The sequence below is a fragment of the Poecilia formosa genome, unplaced genomic scaffold, assembly GCF_000485575.1.
Source record: "Poecilia formosa unplaced genomic scaffold, Poecilia_formosa-5.1.2 Scaffold354, whole genome shotgun sequence".
In the NCBI taxonomy this organism is placed as follows: Eukaryota; Metazoa; Chordata; class Actinopteri; order Cyprinodontiformes; family Poeciliidae; genus Poecilia; species Poecilia formosa.
Window position 1 is genome coordinate 413,255 of NW_006800293.1, and position 21,455 is coordinate 434,709.

General features: G+C 39.1%; 3 protein-coding genes across 3 annotated transcripts; 1 reads left to right on the forward strand and 2 right to left on the reverse strand.

Moving 5' to 3' along the window:
* Nucleotides 1-2,482: 2,482 nt before the first annotated feature.
* Nucleotides 2,483-6,341, reverse strand: plekhj1 (pleckstrin homology domain containing, family J member 1). Its single transcript, XM_007574514.2, has 6 exons — nucleotides 5,969-6,341; nucleotides 5,741-5,808; nucleotides 5,572-5,638; nucleotides 5,202-5,292; nucleotides 4,327-4,390; nucleotides 2,483-3,458 (listed from the first exon to the last, which is right to left on the reverse strand). Exons 1-6 carry the CDS (start codon nucleotides 6,060-6,062, stop codon nucleotides 3,366-3,368), a joined length of 477 nt encoding a protein of 158 aa, XP_007574576.1. The 5' UTR covers nucleotides 6,063-6,341; the 3' UTR covers nucleotides 2,483-3,365.
* A 919-nt stretch (nucleotides 6,342-7,260) lies between these two features.
* sf3a2 (splicing factor 3a, subunit 2) lies at nucleotides 7,261-11,635 on the forward strand. The gene is made up of 8 exons (XM_007574516.2): nucleotides 7,261-7,365; nucleotides 8,430-8,697; nucleotides 8,811-8,857; nucleotides 9,086-9,195; nucleotides 9,297-9,346; nucleotides 10,218-10,358; nucleotides 10,678-10,746; nucleotides 11,156-11,635. Exons 2-8 carry the CDS (start codon nucleotides 8,500-8,502, stop codon nucleotides 11,423-11,425), a joined length of 885 nt encoding a protein of 294 aa, XP_007574578.1. The 5' UTR covers nucleotides 7,261-7,365; nucleotides 8,430-8,499; the 3' UTR covers nucleotides 11,426-11,635.
* LOC103153552 (junctional sarcoplasmic reticulum protein 1) lies at nucleotides 11,464-15,877 on the reverse strand. The gene is made up of 7 exons (XM_007574515.2): nucleotides 15,773-15,877; nucleotides 15,110-15,216; nucleotides 14,755-14,783; nucleotides 14,603-14,678; nucleotides 14,386-14,520; nucleotides 13,320-13,417; nucleotides 11,464-13,212 (listed from the first exon to the last, which is right to left on the reverse strand). Exons 1-7 carry the CDS (start codon nucleotides 15,817-15,819, stop codon nucleotides 12,889-12,891), a joined length of 816 nt encoding a protein of 271 aa, XP_007574577.1. The 5' UTR covers nucleotides 15,820-15,877; the 3' UTR covers nucleotides 11,464-12,888.
* Between the last annotated feature and the right edge of the window lie 5,578 nt (nucleotides 15,878-21,455).

Sequence of the window (21,455 nt, forward strand, 5' to 3'; positions counted from 1 at the left end):
CAGGCAACATCTGATTTCATCCTCTTTGGTCAAAATTAACATATGAAAAACCAAGTAATTTCTGACGTTGATTTTCTCTTTTAAATGCATATTTAAGGATAACAGAACAGTGTAAATCTTCACTCTCCGTTTCCGTCACTCGCCAGTGGACCAGCAATAGTTCTTTGAGTGGAGAGTCTTTCAGAAACATTTAAACTTGCTGTTCCTCTGGACATTGACCTCTTTGGTGTCAAAAGCTGGAGTACTTGATTCTTGGTAGAGTGAAGTTTTGCTGCTCACTCTGTTGCTGTTTCAGATTTACAGTCATGATTTAGATGGACATTAGAGACAGGTCGTCCTTCACAGTGGTTGATGTGGATTCAGGTTGTTCCTTCCTTTACGCCCCTCTCCCCCACTCGGTCTCGGCGTTGCTGCAGCCAAATCCTCCCCCGTCTCTCTCCTCCGGCTTCCTGGGGGTCCAACTGGTTCTGGCGTTGGATCTTTGGGTTGTCCAGATCGTCCCTCAGGAAATGTCCATGTTGTCCACAGATGAAAAAAGCGGAAAAAAGTCAAAAGCCTCCTCCCCCAAAACCCCCAAACAAGGTTAACCTTTCCTCCCCCAACCCGAAAACGGAAAACAAAACAACCGAGGTTGTCAAAGCTCTCACACAGTTTCCAGTCCAAATGCCCAACAGGAGACCAACAGTTGTCCCCTGGAGGTGATGGAGGTCTTTTTTGTCTTCTTGATCTTGTGTGAGGGTGTGAGGAGTCTTTTAAAATATTCTTGGCTTTCCTGAGGCAGCGGGACCTGTGGAGATCCTCGAGAGAAGGCAGAGAGCAGCCGATGGTCTTCTGAGCAGATTTTACGATTCTCTGGAGAGTCTTCCTCTGTGCTGCTGTGCAGCTGGGGAACCAAACAGAGACAATAGCAGATGATGGTTTCAATAGAACATCGATAGAAGGACACCAGCAGTTTTTGAGAAATATTGTTCCTCCTCAGGACTCTCAGGAAATAGAGTCTCTGCTGGGCCTTCTCTGCTGTGTTTACATCCCAGGCCAGGTTATCCATGATGTGAACTCCCAGGAAACGCAAGTTTGACACCCTCTTCACAGGCTCTCTGCAGATGTTTAGTGGATCAACGCCTCTTTTCCTTCTCCTAAAATCCACTATGATCTTCTTGGTCTTGGTTGTGTTTCGGATGAAGTTACTGTCTGTGCACCATGCTGTCAGTCGCTCCACCTTGTTCCTGTAGGCAGACTCATTGCCCCCTGAGATGAGGCCCACTACAGTTGTATCATCTGCAAATTTAATGAGGGTGGTACTTTGAAGAACTGAAACACAATCGTGTGTATACAGCGTAAAGAGCAGAGAGTTCAGCGCAGAGCCTTGAGGAGAGCCAGTACTGATGTTGATGGATGAAGAGGTATGGGGGTCCATTCTGACTCTTTGTTTGCGATTCGTCAGGAAGTCCTTAATCCAGCAACAGGTGGAAGCGGGGATTCCCAGGTCTGCCAGTTTACCCACTAATCTGTCAGGGGGGATGGTGTTAAATGCCAAGCTGAAATCAATGAAGAAGATGCGTGCGTAGCTATCTCAATGCTCCAGGTGGGACATCATGCAGGACAGTGGCAACAGCATCTTCAGTTGACCTGTTAGCTCTGTAAGCAAACTGGCGTGTGTCAAAGGCGTGAGGAATGAATGAATGAATATGACTCTGAACCAGTCTTTCAAAACATTTAATCAACAATGGGGTGAGAGCCACTGGTCAGTAGTCATTCAGGCAAGTGATGGGTCATTTTTTAGGAATGGCAACAATGATTTCAGGCAATCAAAGCATGAAATGAAATCAGGCAAGGCAATGCGAGGAGAGCAGGCAAGGCAGGATGCGAGCCTGACACAAGAAAGAAACAAAGAAAAGAGTAAAAAAAACACCCAACCCAGCTGCACAGCACAGCACCACAGCACACGGAACACAACAACATCACACCCCCCTGCCGGGCTGGACGGAACAGACCGAACCGAGCACCTCAAATTTAATTCCTCCACCTGGAAGATGGAGGTGCTTAGTTGCACTTCTTGATTCGAGACAGTTGCCATTGAAGGCCCCGAGTCAAAACGAGCGAAGAAGTGGTTCAACTTCTCCGCAAGTGAGATGTCACCTTTGGCTGCTCCATTCTGTAGTTGGTGACGTGCTGGATTCCCAACCAAGCCTGCCTGTTGTTGTTCTTCAAATGCTCTTCAGTCCTCTCCTTGTAGTCCCTTTTAGCTTTTCTGATTCCTCTTTTTAGGTTGCTCCGTGCCAAGTTGTAGAGGTTCTTATCCCCAGACTTGAAAGCAGCGTTCCTTTCTTTAAGCAGCCGCTGGACTTCTCAGGTCATCCAGTTTAAGAGTTTAACCATGTCTCCACTTGCGGTAAGTAGGTTGACTGATGGCACAAAAAGATTATATCCATGCATAATAATTCAGTTAGAGAATATTTTCTTTCAAAGAGGACTGCATGAATCTCTTTCAAACTGCTTTATTGGTATAAAAAGAAATGCCAGTGAAACAAGTGTACTGAAAATAAGTACTAAAAGAAATAATATGTGCAAAAAATTAAAAATAACATACATTCAATGACAAGTCCTGGAACTCTTGACAAACAGCATTATAATTTGTGTGAAACTGCAAAACCCAGTGGGAAAATTATAACCAGGCCGTAAAATTCCCAACTATAATTTGCTCTGACTTTGTAAATTGTGACATTATATTTCAGGATTAATGTCAAGAATGTTGTTTTCTAAATGGTCCAATAGCTTAGCTAAATTAATCTGATTCACAGTTGTAGAAAAACTTAGATTAGGTTCAAGTAAATTACTGTAATTCTAAAAAAATAAAAAAAGAAACTACATTTCCAGTGATATGTGCAAAAACAAAATTTAAATGTGATATAAACTGAAGAAACACTCAAAACAGCTAAAATGAGAAATGGGGGTGGTGTTTAGCTCTGTAGATTAAGAGCCTAATGAAAGTCAAGTCAGAACAGTTATCTAGCAAAGTTTTTACAATTATAATAACAGTCAATTGTGGGCTGCTTCTAAATTTGGTTGGGTTTATATCACATGTATTCTGAATTAGGCTTCATTAGAAATGATTGCTCACAAAATGAATGCAGGAACCCCACTCAAAAACAATCTTTCTCTTAGCAACACATTCTCTGAAAAGTACAATATTTCTTAAAAAATATATATATATACAGAAAAATGATTAAAAACATGGAGTCTGACAATCCAACAGAACAGACCAATGCAGATGGATGAGATTGGAGGACAGAATCGCTGTTTTGAAGAAAAGCGAATGATGGAATGGCAAACTAAACAAAATAATCCGAGCACAGCTTCCTGGTCTACAGGGAGGAGGTATCTCTGGCCATCAGCTGCGACCCACTGTTGACCTGGAAGCGGGTTTCATCAGATATACCGTACTGCTCCAATGGATCCTGCGCAGAAAGCAGACAGTGAATATAGACCAGAAGCGGCAATTCATTTTTATTAGAGTGAAATTAAATATTTTTAAACAGACTATCAATTGAAGCAACAAAGATGAGAATAACTTACAGATAAAGTGTCTTCCCCACTATATTTAACTGTAGTTTGCTGATAAAATAAGCACTTCTAACAGTTTGCGGTCAAAATAGTGGCTGTAAAAATCTCTACGTGTGAATATGTTCCTTATGTCTCTGAACCCATAAAAAAAATGAAGAGAAACAGAGTGCACTGCTTGGCTAACAGCAGTCATCACCAAACAAATGTAGCCCTCTAAAAGTAGGGCTAAGTTACTCCATGCTTCAACTTCAGAGACAAATCAATTACAAGTAAATGAGGAGGACTTTAGCTACAGTATGTACCGCTCTAAAGATTTTCATCATCACTGCCTTCAAAGTTTTAAGGAACCTTTCTTTAAAAAGTCAGTAAAGGCCTGTGGATTATTCTATTTAACCAGGAAATGTCTTTCTTAGGTTTGTAGTGCCAACATAACATAGTAGAACAACAAGAAGAAAAAGAACAAGACAAAAAAAAAGAAACAAAAAGAAAAATGAGGATAAAGGGAAGAATGAGGAGAAAAAGAGTGGAGAAAGAGAATGTGATTAAGAAAAAAAAGCAGGAAGGGAAGCAAAAAGAACAAGATCAGTTCAAAAGAACAGAAAAAAGAAAGAGGAAAAATAAAAGGAAGAAAAATCCAAGCTGACAGTAGATAGTTATTTCAGTACCAATACTTATGTTTAAAATACTTCAGTGACAGTATTTTACACTGTTCAAAGGTCGCCACCAGGAAAGAGGCTTAATCCGTGTTGCTGCAAATCTCACCTTTCCAGTGAGCCTGTGGATTTCCGTTCGATAGAATATAAGATTCCTCCTCATGAATTCGTAGCTGCAAGAAATGACAAAAATTAATTGAGTATTTTAGGCCTGTAGTTAATTTTATAGCAGTCAACTAGTCATGGGATTGTCGCTGGTAAATTTTTTTTTATAGCTTTAAAAGGAAAAACTCATGAGGTTGCGGTATTTTTTTACACTGCAGTTGGAAAGCTACAAGAATCACATCTCCTAAGTAGGAGACTATACTCTTTCTAGTTAAGCAGGAAACCCAACTAATAAACCAGGTAATGTTGGGAAATTAAACTTTTATGAAGTCTATAAAAATGTTTTGGAAAGTTCAGGATAAACAAAACATAAAAAAAGTAAAAAAAAAAAAAATAAAACCAAAGTAGCGTGGGATGCAAACTAAGCAAACAAGACTATCCTTTTCCCTCTGCAGAAATATTTCTCTTGTAATTACAAAATTGTAGCACTCTAAAACAGCAACACGTGGCTGACCAAGCAGAAATATAGCTCTATAACTATAACATATTTAAAACCACAAAAGTAAACAAGACAAAGAAACCGATGAAGTAAGATTAAAACAACTACTTTTCCCACTGAACAAAAGGAACACTGCCTTCAAGCAGTAGCAAAAGGAGACGCACTTCCAAAGAGACGCCATTAAGAATGATATGGTTGACATTAATGCCACCGTTTCTCACAGAAATAAGAAATTAAAAATATGCAAAACGGTGATGCACACATCAATTTGTCATTGATTTTGTGACTACTGTAGAGGTTAATTGAGGTTATGATAAGATCACCCCATATTTATGCTAAGCACCGTTTGTGTTAAAAGAAAGAAAGCCAGTCGGTCTTACCTGGCTTTGATAATAGAGTCTGTCCACTCCTTACATTGCTCCTCTGAGTCGCACTCAAACAGATATTTCCTCTCTGCTTCATCTAGAAATGCTGGGAGAGAAACACACATCAAGTTAGTAAAACACTCGAATTGAAACTGTAAAACAGTCACGATCGTTGGACTTTGCTCCTACATGGATGCACCTCTTAGCAGAAATAGGAATGAGATTGTTACTGGTATCAAAACACCAAAGTTTTTCTTACTAGGAAGAAAGTTGATGAAAGAAAAAAACGGCTCTGTCCAATGTAATGGCAGGCGGTGAGAATAAAAATGTGATTTATTTGTATGTGGTGTACATAAATATCTGTTGCTGAGGGTCAGTGGCTCACCAATAGAGAAAGTCTGACTGTCCTCTCTCTCTACACGACACTGCTCCAACAGCAGAGCCCCGATTGGCTGTAAAGTAAACATTTACATGGAAATGAGCCAACTCATCTACTAAAACAGATGCAATAATTGTTGTGTATAGCAAAAGAGGAAGCAGAGACTCAAACTGACCTCCTCTTCATCAATCCGGAAGTAAAACAGAAAGTTAACTACCAGTTTCACCAGCCTCCTCTTGACAACTGTACATGAAAGATACACAGATAACACACCCTTCTGAACTGTACACTTAACGGATGTTAGCACAGCCAATAAATAAATGACGCAAACATTAGTTGCTGTAACAGAATACTCTAGAGATGAACGGATATTGTAGTCAGAAGGAAATGGGTCGTATTTTACCGTCTCCTTTCTTGGGACCTCGCATTCCCAGCTCTGCTGCCATCTCTGAGGGTTGGCGGCTCAAACATACCAGCTCCTTCTCGTTGAAACGCATCTCGGTCACTGAAGAAGGCGGAGGGGTTTTCTTTGGCTACGAGTGGCTCGCTTTACTCAGTAAAAACATTTCAAAGAAGTTCTCAAACGATAAATATGCCGGAGCGATGTTGGTGTTTCTCAAGCCGAGTTCCCTATCTCCTTTATCTGATGTCCTCGCACTGTGACCGTGGCAGTCCGCTCATCTCTGCGGTGAGGTTGTTGAACATCCGTGTCCACACTTCTCCTTCTGCTACACACCGGATAAACTCGCTACTCTGTGCCTCCCTGACAAGATTTGCGAAGGTTGTCAAGCATCCAGAACGGCCATTACCGCCATCTAGTGGGCTGGAATGTCAGGTGACGTGCCCGTCTATCCAGAACCCCATGTGGCTCTAAAAAATCAAATCACACAATAAAGAGGTTTTAAAAGTAATTTAATGTTGTTGGGGGTTTTTTTCTTAACTTGAAACTATGACATATTTTTATATCTATTTTTCTCCAGTTCCCATATTTATGTGAAGAATTCACTCAGCTAATGTCATTCCACTAAAAATATTTATTTCAGTTGTAAAAATTTAATATTTTTTTTCTAATGTCTGAAAATAGAAAAACGAGTTAAATGTTATTAGTTTTCAAGATAAAACATTGTATTTTTGTTTATAAAGTTTCACATTTTTGAGGCTAGACAAAAAGCAGCTCTTTGTATTGAAAAGTTTGCGGACCCTATCGAATATCAAAATGTTATCAATAAATAAGCTTTCAAATATGTTGTTTTGCCAAAGTTAAGGTAAATTGGAAGTAAAAATTAATGCTATAATCATTTAAATGTAACAAAGCACATATTCATAATTAAAACAAAAAAACATGTGAAAACAATTAGAAAATTAACTCATTGAATTTCTTATTCAATGTGTTAATTGACTAAAGACAAATGCAAAACAGCAGATATATAGTTTTTATGTGTATATGTAAAACTTACCCCAGCAATGAGTAACTATCTAAAGACACTCATAGAAAATCACTTTGAGTAAATGTAATTGATATGGACCACAGAACACCAGCATTATTTTCAGAAATTTGCTGCAAGCTTAAATAGATTTAGAGAAGAGAAGAGAAGAGAAGAGAAGAGAAGAGAAGAGAAGAGAAGAGAAGAGAAGAGAAGAAAAGAGAAGAGAAGAGAAGAGAAGAGAAGAAATGTTAACTTTAGGCCTGGACTCCCAGGCAGTAGGTGGCAGTATTCAGCTCATAAATTGATAAATAAAAAAAAAAAAAACTGTAGAAAGAAAGCTAACTGCTTCTGCGTTCTTCTTTCGTTTGAGTCGGTAAGTGCTTTGGAAAACGTAGTTTCATTGTTACATATCGACGATATTTTACTCTGTGCGTACCTGTACATAATTATATATACACGTATGCTTTGTTTTATGATTAGTGAGGGAGAAACTGGGAGAAATCTGCTTCTATATGCTAACATCGCTAGATTTGTATTAGCATGCTTACAATGTAATCTAAGCTAACATAGAGCTAAGTGCGTTTTAAATGGATTGTTTGATTTTGAAACTTTTGGTCGTTTGTGGAGTAGTAAATTATGATTCATGTGTTATAAATTATATTGGTCAAATTGGATAAAAGAAAATATGGTTTATGAAGCACGTGAACGGAAACCCTGTCACATTAATACATTAGTTTGTAGCGAACCTACTTAAAGTACTTATTTTATATGTTGTGTTTTACTTAAGCTGATTTTTAACAGAAAGGTTAAATAAAAAAAAGAGAAGAAATGCATTCTTGCAAGATAAATCAAGCACAGTTCTGTTGGGTCAAAACTTCAAAAATAAGCTTTGTGGTTAAACTGAGCTGCAGACTCGATGATAATAACATACCTTCCTCCGGCGTATATTGGAAATGTAACAGTTTCAACAATAACATATACTTTGTAAAATAAAATGATAATTCCTCAAAAACAGCGAAATGTTTCAGGCTAAATAATTTTCAGTGATACTGGTGTTTCACTGAAAAGCTATAAATGCAATAAAATTCGTTTTATGAATGTGACAGAGGTATTTTTTTCCTACTTTACTCATGCTAAAAGAATTACAACACTTCTGATTTTCTCTCCAGGTAGAATAATGGTCCCAAACCAAAATGTAATGCACACTTTTTTTCTCCTAAAACATTGTTTTAAAAAAAAATCTGAAAAAAGCTCTGATTTGTTTTTAGTTGTTAGATGCTTTCATTTAGACTCTTTTGATGGATAAAACAGTAAATCACAGTAAAAAAAAATGACCAGATTCTGGTTTCCAGGTAATAGTTTCCTCTGCATTTCTATTGATTGTCATATAAGTAAAATGGTCCGTCATAAGCTTTTTATTATCACGTTTTCACACAGGAATTTGCTCTAAGTCTAGTTTTAACTGGACAGATTCTGCTTAAGTGGTTGAGTCCATCCACTCGGAAACATGGATTTCCAGCATCGAGCCGGAGGGAAAACCGGCAGCGGCGGGGTGGCCTCTGCCTCCGAGAGTAACCGTGACAGGCGCGAGCGCTTACGCCAGCTGGCTCTGGAGACAATCGACATCAACAAAGACCCCTACTTTATGAAGAATCATTTAGGCTCATATGAGTGCAAACTTTGTCTGACGCTTCACAACAATGAGGTGAGAATGCAAGTGATCAACTGGCTTTAGATTTACGGTTATGCTTCCATATGTTTGTACACTTTTTTTTTCTTTTTTAAAGACAACTTAAAAGTTTCTCCGGTGTGTTACAGGGCAGCTACTTGGCTCACACACAAGGAAAGAAGCATCAGACTAACTTGTAAGTGAATCTCACTCTTGCTTTTCCAAATGCATCATTATTTTTCTTGTTTAGAAATATATATGTTTATATTTCACATTTACCTGTTTATAACTGTAACTATGTTTATAATTAAGTTTGTGTTGCGGTGGCACCTGCTTTATTATTTCTGTGGCTCAGGCAGCAATACGATGCTGTGTCACTTGTTAAACCCTCGCCCTTCTGACGGTTTGATACTTTGTGTCTCAGAGCACGGAGAGCAGCCAAAGAGGCAAAAGAAGCTCCTGCTCAACCAGCTCCAGCCAAAGTAAAGGTTGAGGTCAAGAAGTTTGTCAAAATTGGTCGACCAGGATACAAGGGTAGGCTGGCTGTGCAATAATCAAATCAGGTTTATTGTGGTCCTCTCATATTTTTGCTAATGCAGTGGTTTCTAAGTGCATTGTGTCTTTATTCTTCTTAGTGACCAAGCAGAGGGATCCAGAGACCGGTCAGCAGTCGTTATTGTTCCAGGTTAGAACCTGATATGAAAACCAAAATCAGTTTGTTTTGGGGAAAACTCCTCAAGGAATATGTAGGATTTAAATAGTTTTGGTTTCACAACTCCAAAAAACAACAACAACAAAAAAAAAGGTTTTCTTCTAATAAGATGCAAGAGGAAGTATTGGATTATTTCCTACTATATGGAGTATAAAATAATGAGGGATTTCCTCTTCCCCACCTTGTTCTGTGCACTGCCATTCAGCTGGCTGGAAGAAGGCTATTAACAGGTTTGACCTTTCTTTCAAAAAAAGATAAGTTTGACTGGAGATATTTCCAGCCTTTAAAAAAAATCAATCAGTCATGCAAAGCTAAAGCAGTATCACTTATCACAATTGTTGTTTTTACATCTCTGTAAAATAAACGACTGCAAACGCTAATGAAGCAAATAATCTTATTAATAACTAGGAGACGCAGCAGAAATATCTAATATTCTGCACAGTAAGAAGGTTTATTTGAACATGATTAAGTTTACGGTGATTAATCTGGGTTATTATAATCAGTACTTTCTATTTTTGTTTTACTAAAACTGTTGTTCTGTTTTTAATAAAAGCATATGCATCGTGTTTTAAGTCTGTGTGAATACACTGTGTTGTTTTTACTCTATTATGCTGTGGGAATCTCATATTGGTGTGTGCCTAACAGAGAAAATGAAATGCTAAGTCTGCCTTTATTATAGCTCCTTTTTCATGTGTATGTTAAAAAAAACTAACCTCCTCTTCTCGGGTTTTTTTTGAAGGGTTTTTTTTTTCCCAATAATTGGGACTCATCTGCTACTAATTAAATTAAAAAAGCTGCTTTCTGCTCCAGATGTCGGCTAATGTTTTGTATCCGTCTCGATCAGATCGACTATCCTGAGATTGCCGAAGGAATCGGACCAAGGCATCGTTTCATGTCTGCCTATGAGCAGCGCATCGAGCCCCCCGATCGCCGCTGGCAGTACCTGCTGTTCGCTGCCGAACCTTATGAAACTATCGCCTTCAAGGTGAGCTGCTCATTCACTTTGTGTAATCGTTACACAAAGTTTCTGCAAGTACGTAATTGACTACACCTTCCTTCATTCAGCAGACAAGGTCTTCCTTCATTTACGCTGACATTCTGTATTTAAAGCTGCACCTCGACAGAAATGTTCCAGTTCTGTTCATGGTGAAGTTTTGGTATTTATACTTTGATAAAATGTGCAAAAAGTGGAACACAAACTGTGAAAAATTGGATTTTCAAAGTATGGAAGTCAGTTACGAATAGATGTGCGGGAATTATGTCAATGTGCTGAAGGCACCAACGTAATGTGTTTGCTCTTTCAGGTTCCCAGCAGGGAAATAGATAAAGCAGAAAATCGCTTCTGGACCCACTGGAACAAAGAAACTAAACAGGTACTAACGCGCACCCAATTATGGGAGTTTACATAAACCGAAGGAACTGCAGAATAAATTGGAATATTATTGATCACCAAGTGAAACACATTCTATAAATTAATTACACTCAGATGGACTTTCGAAAGTCTTTATTTCTGTTAATTATGATCATTTTCCACTTGCAGCAAATGAACACGGGGCATTTAAAAATACAACATCTGAGCAAACCAATAAAAATAAAAAAAAACTATTTTCAAAAACAAAAGTTAAATGTTGACTTGGTGAAAAGTATGTTTAATACCTGCTTGCAGGTTATTGTCAAAAGGTATTTTCAATTTGACAAACAAGTCTCATTGGGACGTAAATTTTAATTTATTGAATATGACTGCATGTTTTGACACCAGGTTTTTTTTTTTCTTGTGTGCAGTTTTTCCTGCAGTTCCACTTCAAAATGGAGAAAGCTATTTCCCAGCCCGGCGGTCCAGTTCCTCCTCCCGGCATGAAGCACCCACCTCCACTCATGACCGGGCCAGGATCTCGGCTGCCCAGTGATTCGCTGCCCCCTCCTCCTCCAGGAGGGATGTCGGTTCCTCCTCTCCCACCCGGGGCTCCTGGCGCCCCACAGATGCCCCCACAGATGCCCATGCCCCCCATGCCCATGAGGCCGCCGCCTCCGGAAGGCCTCGGAATGAATTAATTTACTATAATTGGTTTTGTCATAGTTTTTTTTTTTTAAATTATCATTCCTGGACTTATAATTTTCAGGATAAAATATGTTCGGTCACTTCTCCAACATGTTTTTTTTTTGTTTTGTTTTGTTTTTTTCCCCCTACTAAAATCAGTACATAATGTGAGCTGAAAACTTTTTTGACAAACAGTTTTTCTAAATAAATACCAAGAAAAAATATCATTTTGTCTGTGTCTGTTGTGACGGTGAAGATGTTACTATGCTGACCTGTTTGAAGTCAAATTTATCTACAAGGATAAAGCTTCAGATTGAATCTTCACACAATTTTCAGGTTTGTTTCAATACGTCAAACCTTAGGATTTTTTTTCCACCCCCGCTTCTTAAACTACTTTTTAAATTCAATTCCAACAGTAATTAATTTCACAGTGATACATTTTGACTGTTTATGTTCACCTGAACCTTTAAAAATTACACAGAACCATTAAAGTTTTTTTTTTTCCCTACAGAACTGTTAGCTCATTGAAAACCATGTGCTCTTATTGTATTTGCTGTCAGTTGTTGGTTTGGGTTCCTTTTGCTCGAGTTTCTGCATCAATGCAGTTTGACATGGAGGTCAGCCTGTGGTTCTGCTGAGGTGTTAAGGAAGCTCGCATGTCTTTACGAGCAGTCTCTGTATGTTTCCTTTCCCCCTCTATATATACTCCATATATTCTCAGAAAAGCAGGTTTTGATTGTTTTGGACATGTGGACGGTTACTCTTCTCCTGTTGGCAAATATAATAGACTTTACCTAAAAACTTGACATCAAACTCCAGCATGAAATGCTATGAAATTAGAAAGCTTCACTGATGTTTAACTTTAGAAAAGGATAACATCAGGTGTTACTTGGACATCTGTTCAAACCTACTTTTTTTCTTCCACTAAACTATCCATGATCAGTCTTGTATGTGAAGTGAACATCCAGCTTTCTTCAGCAGTTCCCTTTCTTGACTTCTCAGTTCCAACAGGGTTTAACATCCGGCGTAAAAATCCCTTATTTTAATGGTCTTCTGTAATAATAAAATTTTCCGAGAGACTGAATTTTGGGGTTTCAGTAGCTGTGGATCAACAGAGATAAACTATTAAAACACACCAGACTTTGTGATGTATCTGCATGAGTTTCAGCTTTAAAGTTTTAAGATAGTAAAATAAATGAACCTTTTGAGGTTTCACCTTAAACGTACAGATATCTCAACCAGCAGTCGATTCAGAGCAGAATATTTTAAATGTTTTCTCCAATAAGGAAGCATGGAACATATTTTGCTTTCATTTTTAGCTTGACGCGTTAAAGCAACTTTCCACGGAAGCACCACTGAGCTTTAAAACTTTTCTGCCACTTGATTAGGCAAACATTTGAGACTCCATTTGATGTGTAGTGAGAGCAGAATAAAAATTCTGTCTGTTTTTTCTTTGTTTTATTTCCCATCTTGCCGCTTATTCTTTTTTGCATTTGTCTCCTCTTTCATCCTCTTTGTCTGCTGCCTCTTCAGGGTCCTCTTTCCTGGCTCTCCCTCTCTTGTCTTTGATTTTGTTTGCCCTGGCTTTCCTGGCCCTCCTGTCCTTTAATTTCCCGTCTCTTTGCTTTAAGAGTTTTTTCTCCGGCAGCGGCCTGTTCCTGAGACCTCTCGATGTTCGTCTCGTTACTCCCCTCTTTGATTTTCTTCTTTTGATCTCTTCGTCGTCGTCCTCCTCGTCTTCGTCTTCATCGTCGAGGTCTGGCAGCCACCAAAACATGACTTCCCATAGAGACGTCTCTGGCTTTAAGGAAATGAAATGTGTCTAGCTTAGATGGGCTTATCAAAGTCATGGTGATGAAACGCTCGATGTTTAATTCTAAAACACCTGCAACAGGAGACCAGCTTTACCTCCGGCAGACGGCCTCTGCGACGTAACAACTCTGATCGTCTCATTGTTAGTCCAGCTTCCTCTTCTTCCTCTATTGTTCCCTGGCCACGTAAAGTTTCTGTGGGATTTTGAAATACTTTATTTTACAACAACTCAGTCATTTCTGTACACTTCTGCTCAACATCTCGAAACCAGGGATCATTTTCCATCCTGCTGCAAGAGGCGGAGTTGGCAAATTACTGAAAACACTTAAACTGCCCATCAGCTAATCAAAGTGCTTTATATGGCTTTTGTGTTATTTTCTGTCATGCATTCACACTCTCATGAAGCCAAACACAAAAAAAAGTCTCTCCATCTTTAAAAGTGCAATGATTCTTGAGGCACAAAAAAAGTTCACATCTGTGCTGATGAGCTGCCTGCGATGACACCAGCAAATCCTTGATGCCGACTACAGCCAGCAAGTCAAAAGACTCTATCTGTGTGAGAAGGGCAGCAAGAGAACGTCTTTAAGGCCTCGTCTCCTTCTTTCTTTTCTTTTTGGACACTGCAAAGCAGCACCAAAGGTGGGATGTTCAAAGGTGGAAGAAAATGTCATTTTCTGACACCAGAAGATAAAAACAAGAGTCATGACGGATTCCAATGTCAATGGAAACACCAGAAGATCCCACTGGACAGGTGTCCTATAAGTGGACACCTGTCCACTTATAGGATATACCATTGTGATCTGGTAGCTTTTTCCTTTAGTTGATCAACTGGGCTTCAAGTCAACTGTGAACATTTGCATAGTTCTAACTACTTTTCGAAGTGATGAACAAGAACATCAGGGTCACTCAATTCTGCACTTTGTGTTTTGTTTTGTTTTAGGGTTTTTTATTTGTTTTTTGGCCTTGGTCTTAAAACTGATGAACAATTCAGATGTGTTTTTCTGAAAATTGTCTGCTCAGTTTTGTTCATCTCATGTCCCTGAACCTCAACTTAAAACCAGGTTAAAGTCCAACAGCATGAAAAGCAGATAGTCTGAACTCCCCAGATTTCTTATTTTGATCAGAAGCATATTTTTATGTATTTATAGTTTAGTCTACTTGCCGTGAAGCTTCTGGAAGCCTGAGGTGAGCACCAGGATGCCGATGGCTACAAAAAGACAACGGTTGAGGGTGACGTTTTCCCAGGGAGTCTGTGGCTGGGTCGGGTTCTGGATCGACAGGGTTTTATGCGAGAATGCTGGAAGATGTAAAGAAAACGCTTTTAAATATTGAACTTAAAAAGATTAAGGAGTTTAAGAGGAAGTATGTAGGTTACTCACTAGGTTTGGTGGAGCTGGGTTCTTTGGGTAACAACTTAGGTTCCGATCTTGGTTGCAGAGACACAGGAGGCACTTCCTGTCGGGGAACAACTTGGCAATAAAGGATCTCAGTATGAACCACTTTTGTAACTGTCGGTTGTTCCCAAACTCACCTCTCTGATTTTTCTTGCAGTGTACATTTCTGAAATAAAAATAACAAACCCACTGAAGTATTATACAATAAAACAACTAAAAAAAAAGCATGTCTCATTTCTGTACGGTTCTTCTCGGCAACGATGTGTGAAACTGAGGTCGCAGCCTTTGTCGTCTTTTGTAAACCTTTTTATCAAAAAGGACAAGTTGTGAATTTTCTTCTTTACGTTTTCTCTTATTTTATAATATGATTCAACGGGATATAAGGGTAATCTGAAACTGTGCTTGATCTCAGTGACAATGGACTGCCGTTATTTTGAACCCAGCTGAGCATGCAGCCATCAGTGAGTCGGTGTGTGTGCTTTTTGTACGTGCCGCCACTCGCTCTGCGGATCTGCCGAACAGGTCTCTGTGGAGGAGCGTCTGCCCTCGGTGGCCATAACTCCTCCTCGAATGTCTCGTAGCTTTCCTCCATTCCTCCTCTGAAAAAAGATAGAGAGATAGGAAGACAGAAGCAGCAGAAATTATTATTATTCTTTTATTTAAACTACGTCTGAAACTTCAGGCATGCACGTTATATAAGGTTGTAATCAGACACCAGTTTAGCACATGATATTTTTTTTTTCTTAGTGCTTCTGATTTGAGAGCTGCTTAAAACAACATTTGAATATTCCAAGTGTTGAGGTTATTTATTTCACTTTATTTACTTTTACCCACACACACACACACAAAATGTCAGAATAAATTAGTATTCAGCATGGCTGCACAGACCGTCAAAAGAAAAAGATTAATTTCTCCCCTTTATGGACAAAACCGATTCCTTTTTCTTGACCTTCTGTAAGGCCCTTACATGACATTTCTACACGAACACCGAGCTAATGTCCTTGTAGGCCTATAAATAGATGGAGCAGGGCCACCCGGAAAGACAGATGGATTGACAATATAAAAATACATGAAAAGAATATGTTGGATGTAACAATTGAATGCTATTAAATCCATTTGGTGAAAATCCTCAGGCAGAAATAAGGACCTACCTGCCTTGACATGCAGTGTTCCTTGTCCGGAGTCAGGAAACCTTTTGTCATGGGGCTGTTGTTCCTCCACAGAGTCTTTGGGCTGTCTGACAGCCAAGCACAGGTGCAGGAGGATGAAAAAAACAAAACGTGTTGACTGAGACAAGCTTGAAATTACCATGCCTCTTTCAGCTGTTAGATATTATGCTGAAAAGTAAGAATAAAGACAAACATAACCTGCCAAGAGAAGGTATGCAGAGACAGTTTTACTTAGCAGCCAGACCTTTGCTCACATAAGTAGTTATTATTGACTTTTTAGCTTTTACTCTAAGGATTTTTGTAATCTTACAATGTTGTTAGGACAACCCTTATAATACCAACTTTGATCCTGGATCTCCATGAAATGTAGTTCAAGTGCCTTTAAACCTACTTGACCCTTAAAAAATGACAACCCATTTACAGCAATGTTAAAATATATACTCAAAAGACATTAAGCAATTATTGTTCTTAACAATCCCAATTTATATCAGAATTTCATACGGTTCTGAACTGAAATAATCAGATTTTGCAGCACAGTGAAGTTAAAAATATGAAATTATGTCAGATTTGTTTTATTGTGGACAGCTGTTATGAATAAAACCTGAAAAAAGCAACAGCAACAACAAACAATTAGTAAGATGAGAGAAGGCAAAGCGAACAGAATGAAGAACAGGAGGATGAAAACATACAAAACAGAGTTTTCAAAATTCCTTTGTTTATTTTTGCTTTATACTCAGCCAGAACTGTAAAATACATTAATAACCTTCCACACTTTCTCCACAATTTTTCCAACCATGCTTTCACATTTTTATGGACGATAAAAAAAGCACATTGTTTTCAGTTAGGTGATATAAAATCACTGAACAAAATAGGCATCCGTTGCATCATTAGTGTTATTATGTTGTGATTATTCTAATCAGATATTACATAAAAACACAAAGAGGAACTTATAAACTCCTGCCTTTACGTTTAAAGGCACACCAGCCACCATGTGCTGGGAAACGATCCACATGCAGACTTCTCCACTTCTCTGGTCTAGGAAATTGTCTGGCTGTCATGTGCGGTATTCACCAGCAGAGAGCGCCACCGTTCTTGGAAGCTCTCGGAAGGTCACTTTGCTTTTACAAGTTTACAGCTCATGTCGCTGAAGAAGAAGGGGAAAAAAAAGTCAACAACTTAACTCCCGTCTTCTGAAAAACCGTAACAGTTTCTATAGTTTATCTTGAGACCGCTGTGATTCATTGAATTATGTTTCTATTGCAGCTTTGGTTCATCTCCCTATTTCTTTCATTTTTTATCCAAACTGCCGTGTTTTGTAATTGTTTGAGGGAAAAGGATAGCAGGCAGCTAGCACCAAGCTCTATGACCAGATGTAGCAATGACCGGGTTTTATCAGGGTTAGGTGGTTTCGGGCCCCCTGTATGTGGGAGTGCAGTGGAAGTGTTGGTAAACAGGCTTGTGGCGATATATGTTAGTGACTCATGCATCTGCTGGTGTCCAGTTCCAGATGAATCACACTTTGCTTTATCCGTCTGTAATCCCAATTGGACACTAGCTTTGCAACCTTTGATATGTGTAAACTGGTCAAAAGATGGCAGAGAAATGCCCAAATCGGGGACATATGGCTGAACAGCTGCCCTACGGTACTCTGTCTTCTGTAGTGTGATGTCTGGCTTTTTATTCAGCATAAGGTCAGTTTGGTGGTTGTACTCACCCAGCCTGTGGCCTGCTTGGATATACATCCCTCTTCTAAACGTTAATTCAAATTAATTACAAAACTAGAGCAGCCTAAATTGAAGAGTTTCTACTCCAAACTCATCAGTAATATCAGTTACGTTTCATGTTGTTTTTGTCGTCTTCTGCCCGCACTCAACCCTCTGTTCTTTGTAGACCTAAAAGGTTTGGGAGGATCGACTGATTGTAAGAGTGGATCCTCTGTGGAATCAGTAGTTTCACTTAACACTGGCGGAAAAGGCAACACTTTGGTAGAGACTCATAATCAGCTGAATAAGCCTTTTGAACAAAATGTCTTCGAAAAACAAATTAAGTCAATATTCTTCTATTTACACAGTCAGGATTGGTTGAAAAAGCCATAACAAGCTTGTGAACAATAATTCATGACTTTGCTTCTTACTATCAACTCATTTTAACTTTGTGCTCGTGTTCCAAGCACTTTTTGAGATAAAAACTAAGAAGGTTAAAGTGACTCTTTGGGGTTTTAAAGAACGGTTTGAGGTGAATAACAGCCCCTTGTGCAAACACCTCAGCACATAAAATGAGCAAACATCACTCACGGCAAAAACCTAAGTTCCAGATTGAGGCACCAGAGAGACCCGACGAAGCTTTCTGTCCCATTTTGTGTCCTTTTTTTTGTCCTTCCGCAAAAGAGGACAGCCTGATTGTCCAGCAAGCAGCTCAGTCCCTCCCCTCCCCATAAAATATTAGACGAGACATAAATAGTTCTTATCAAAATTAACTGTTTGGTTTTGTGTTTGGATTACTATTTGATTGTAAAAGACAATCCTAGTCAATGAGATTATCTTTTTTTTTTTTTTGCTTATCTGTTTGGAGAGTTGTGACTAAAGCGATCTCTTGTTTTGGCTTACTTGGTTACAAACATTCAGAACCATTCAGATTTCATGGCAGCACCATAATCTCACTTTTAAAGAAGCTATACCTAAAAAACCTTAATTTAAATAAATGTGTTATAGGTGGAGAAAAAAATCCCACATTATGAATATATTCTAGAGTACTACTCTGTAAATCTGGTCACTAACTTTCACTCCAGCCCAGTTTCCAGTCATTTGTCAGATCCTCTTATTAACCTATTTCCAGCTTGATGTCTTGCCAGTTGCTCTTTGGTCCCTTTTAGGCTTCTGATCATTTTGTATAAGTTGTTTTTATATTAAATAGCCACAGCATGAAAAAAAGTAGCAATTTTTTCATGCCTTCTCCATTTTTGGACGTTGATGACCCTCACTGTGGTTTCTATGACTCTGGACTCTCAGAGTCATAGAAACTGCTTTGTGATCAGTTTAAGACTGACAGAAGTAATTGATGTGGTGATGTTTCATATCCGTTCCTACATTTATTAAGGTTGGGGCATGAAGTGTTGCTCTTTGAGATCCTTTGGTTTATTTCATGTTGTCATATAAGTTATGTGGGGGAAGTAATCTCCAAAGCAGCAGTTTGATTAATAGTTGTGTTTACTTCACACAGTAAAGAGATTTCCCTGGAGAGCAAGTAGTTCTGCCAAAACATTGTCCTTATCTCAACTAATTTCTGAATCCTGAGCAAATTGTCAGGTTGAACGCAAATGAGGTCATAAGATATGAAGTGCATTTGGTAAGCAGAATAAACAGCCAATCTATGCGAATACTGCTGGTCAGGTTTGTTGGGAGAAACTTCAACATTATCTTAAAGAGTCTGCCAGGGGGTAAATTCAATTTCATAGCAGAGTAGCAGCTTTTCTCCCCTCGCACATCTGACCTTTATCAAATAGTGGCAACATAAAAAACATTTTTAAAAAAATGGATGAAAAATGTATACCATTTGCTAGAAACCTTCTAGGGGAACCGAAAAATGTGGAAGATTAAGATTGAATTGTTCTTGTCTTGTCAACATGGTCAATGCTATGTGGAAATTTTCAATGGTAAAACTGTGGTGGCAGTCTTATGTTGTGGAGATGATATTCTTCAGCAGGGAAGCTGCTTAGACTTGGTGGGAAATGGCTGCAGGTGAAGACAGGGTGATACTGGAAGGAAACCAGTTGCAGTGGCTGGAAAAGACTCGAAGCCTGTGTGTGTTTAGCATCCTCCTTCACCGTTGTGCTGACAGCGTAAAACTAGCATCTGAGGAGAAGTGACACCAGATCCACCAGGGCTCATAAAGTCATCGTCTCTTTGCTGCTTACCTTTCTCTTCGCATCTTCAGACCAAAGGCTTCACGTTCTGCCGGAGCTGCTGTGGGACTCGTTTGTTTCCCACATGCTCGGTATGTCTTCAGGCGGCTCGTTGAAACTTTGATCTCCAAGAGACCACGACATGTAAGCGCGCGGGGTCCTGGTGGCGGAGAGGGATGGACCCTTCTGCTGCTCAAGCCGCGCCCCCAGGCAGATATATGTTCAACTGTCTAAACAACGCGATACTCTGCCTGTCACATTTTTATCACAGGAGAGGAGAGGTAAAACATCCCGAGAGATAATCTGGGAAAAGAGCCAGAGGAAGGCCGGGACGTGCGTTGTAGTGGATGGATGATTTCAGAGAACAAGATGAAAGATTTTCCCTCGTGCGGGGCATGTGCCTCCACTCATTGATCTTTTCCTTCCAAAATATCTCCGAGCCTTTTTCATCGTCGCTAAATAAAAAGCACACAAGACATTGAGGGATGACGTGTGAACTGAGAAATGAAGAAAGAGCAGTCGTTTTTTTTTTTTTTTGTCATTGCAGGGACTAAAATCCAGTCCATATTGTTCGATCATAAACGCTCAGGTCTGAAACATCGTCTCTTTGTTCCGGAGTCTGTTATCCACAGTTATGTGTGGCTTTTATTCTGGGCTGTTAATGTAAAAAATCTTTGTTTTAGCTATTCTTCACTTCCTTCATAAATATTCTCCCATAATGGACTTTTCAAGGCTGCTTTAGGACACTTCCTCCATTAAAAGTGTTTGTCCAGGGACGCATGACTGCGTTACGGGCCCCTTTGGCAGCCCAGTGCACATCTCCTCCTGTCTCTCTCTCTCATTGTGTCTTTGGGCCATTTTATTGACAGAGTAATTTGCTCTGTTCTTGTACTCGAGTCTCATGGGTACGATATGTATTAATTACCATCTATTCATCTGAGGCCATTCGTCCTTTCAGCATGTCACAAAGCAGCACTTTCGGGCTAGCTGTTCACAGCTTCTGTCACGACCCTAATGCTCCGGCAGAATCCTGTGTGCCTGTGGGAGGAGAGCAGCGTGAAACCTCGTGCACTAATGAATGAGAGATATATTGCTGGAACATTGTGATTGGTCTGGAGCTGTAAGATTGCGGATGTTTGATGAAACACAGTGAAATATGTCAGATGTGACAAAGTTTTCCCACTTCCTTTTCTGGAGTGGATCACATAAAGCGCGAATGATTTCTGAAAGTGTTTAAGTGCTGCTCATCAACTCACTGGAGTCATTTTGTCAGCTGTGTATTTGTATGTGTTACAATTTCCCTCTGGAAATGAGAGTAAGAATCTCAGCTTTTATAAGTAAAGGTAAAATAAATGAGTCAATCTCAGTTTTCCCATCTAATTAAATACATTAAATTTTCGTTTTAACATAGGCCCACCTTGGTTTCCATAACTTGTTTTGCAGTTATAAATAAATTATCATTTGAGAACTTCATTTACGTTTACCCAGCTATCGTCTTCTGATATACAAAAGTTTATTTTTTATGAAACATGAACTGTGACAAAAAGCAATCAAAAATAGAAGATAGTCACATAATATTATTGAAAACACGACATTTTATTATATCTAATATTGCATCAGACCAATAAAAAAACATTTTCAATACATAGATATTGCTTAATGGAAAAAAAGGGTTTAATATCTGCTTTAATGAGGGGTCATATGTATTTAGGGTTAGGGTTAAAGAGTGAAGTTAGACAAGAAACGTGAAGTTGGTTTAACATCACTG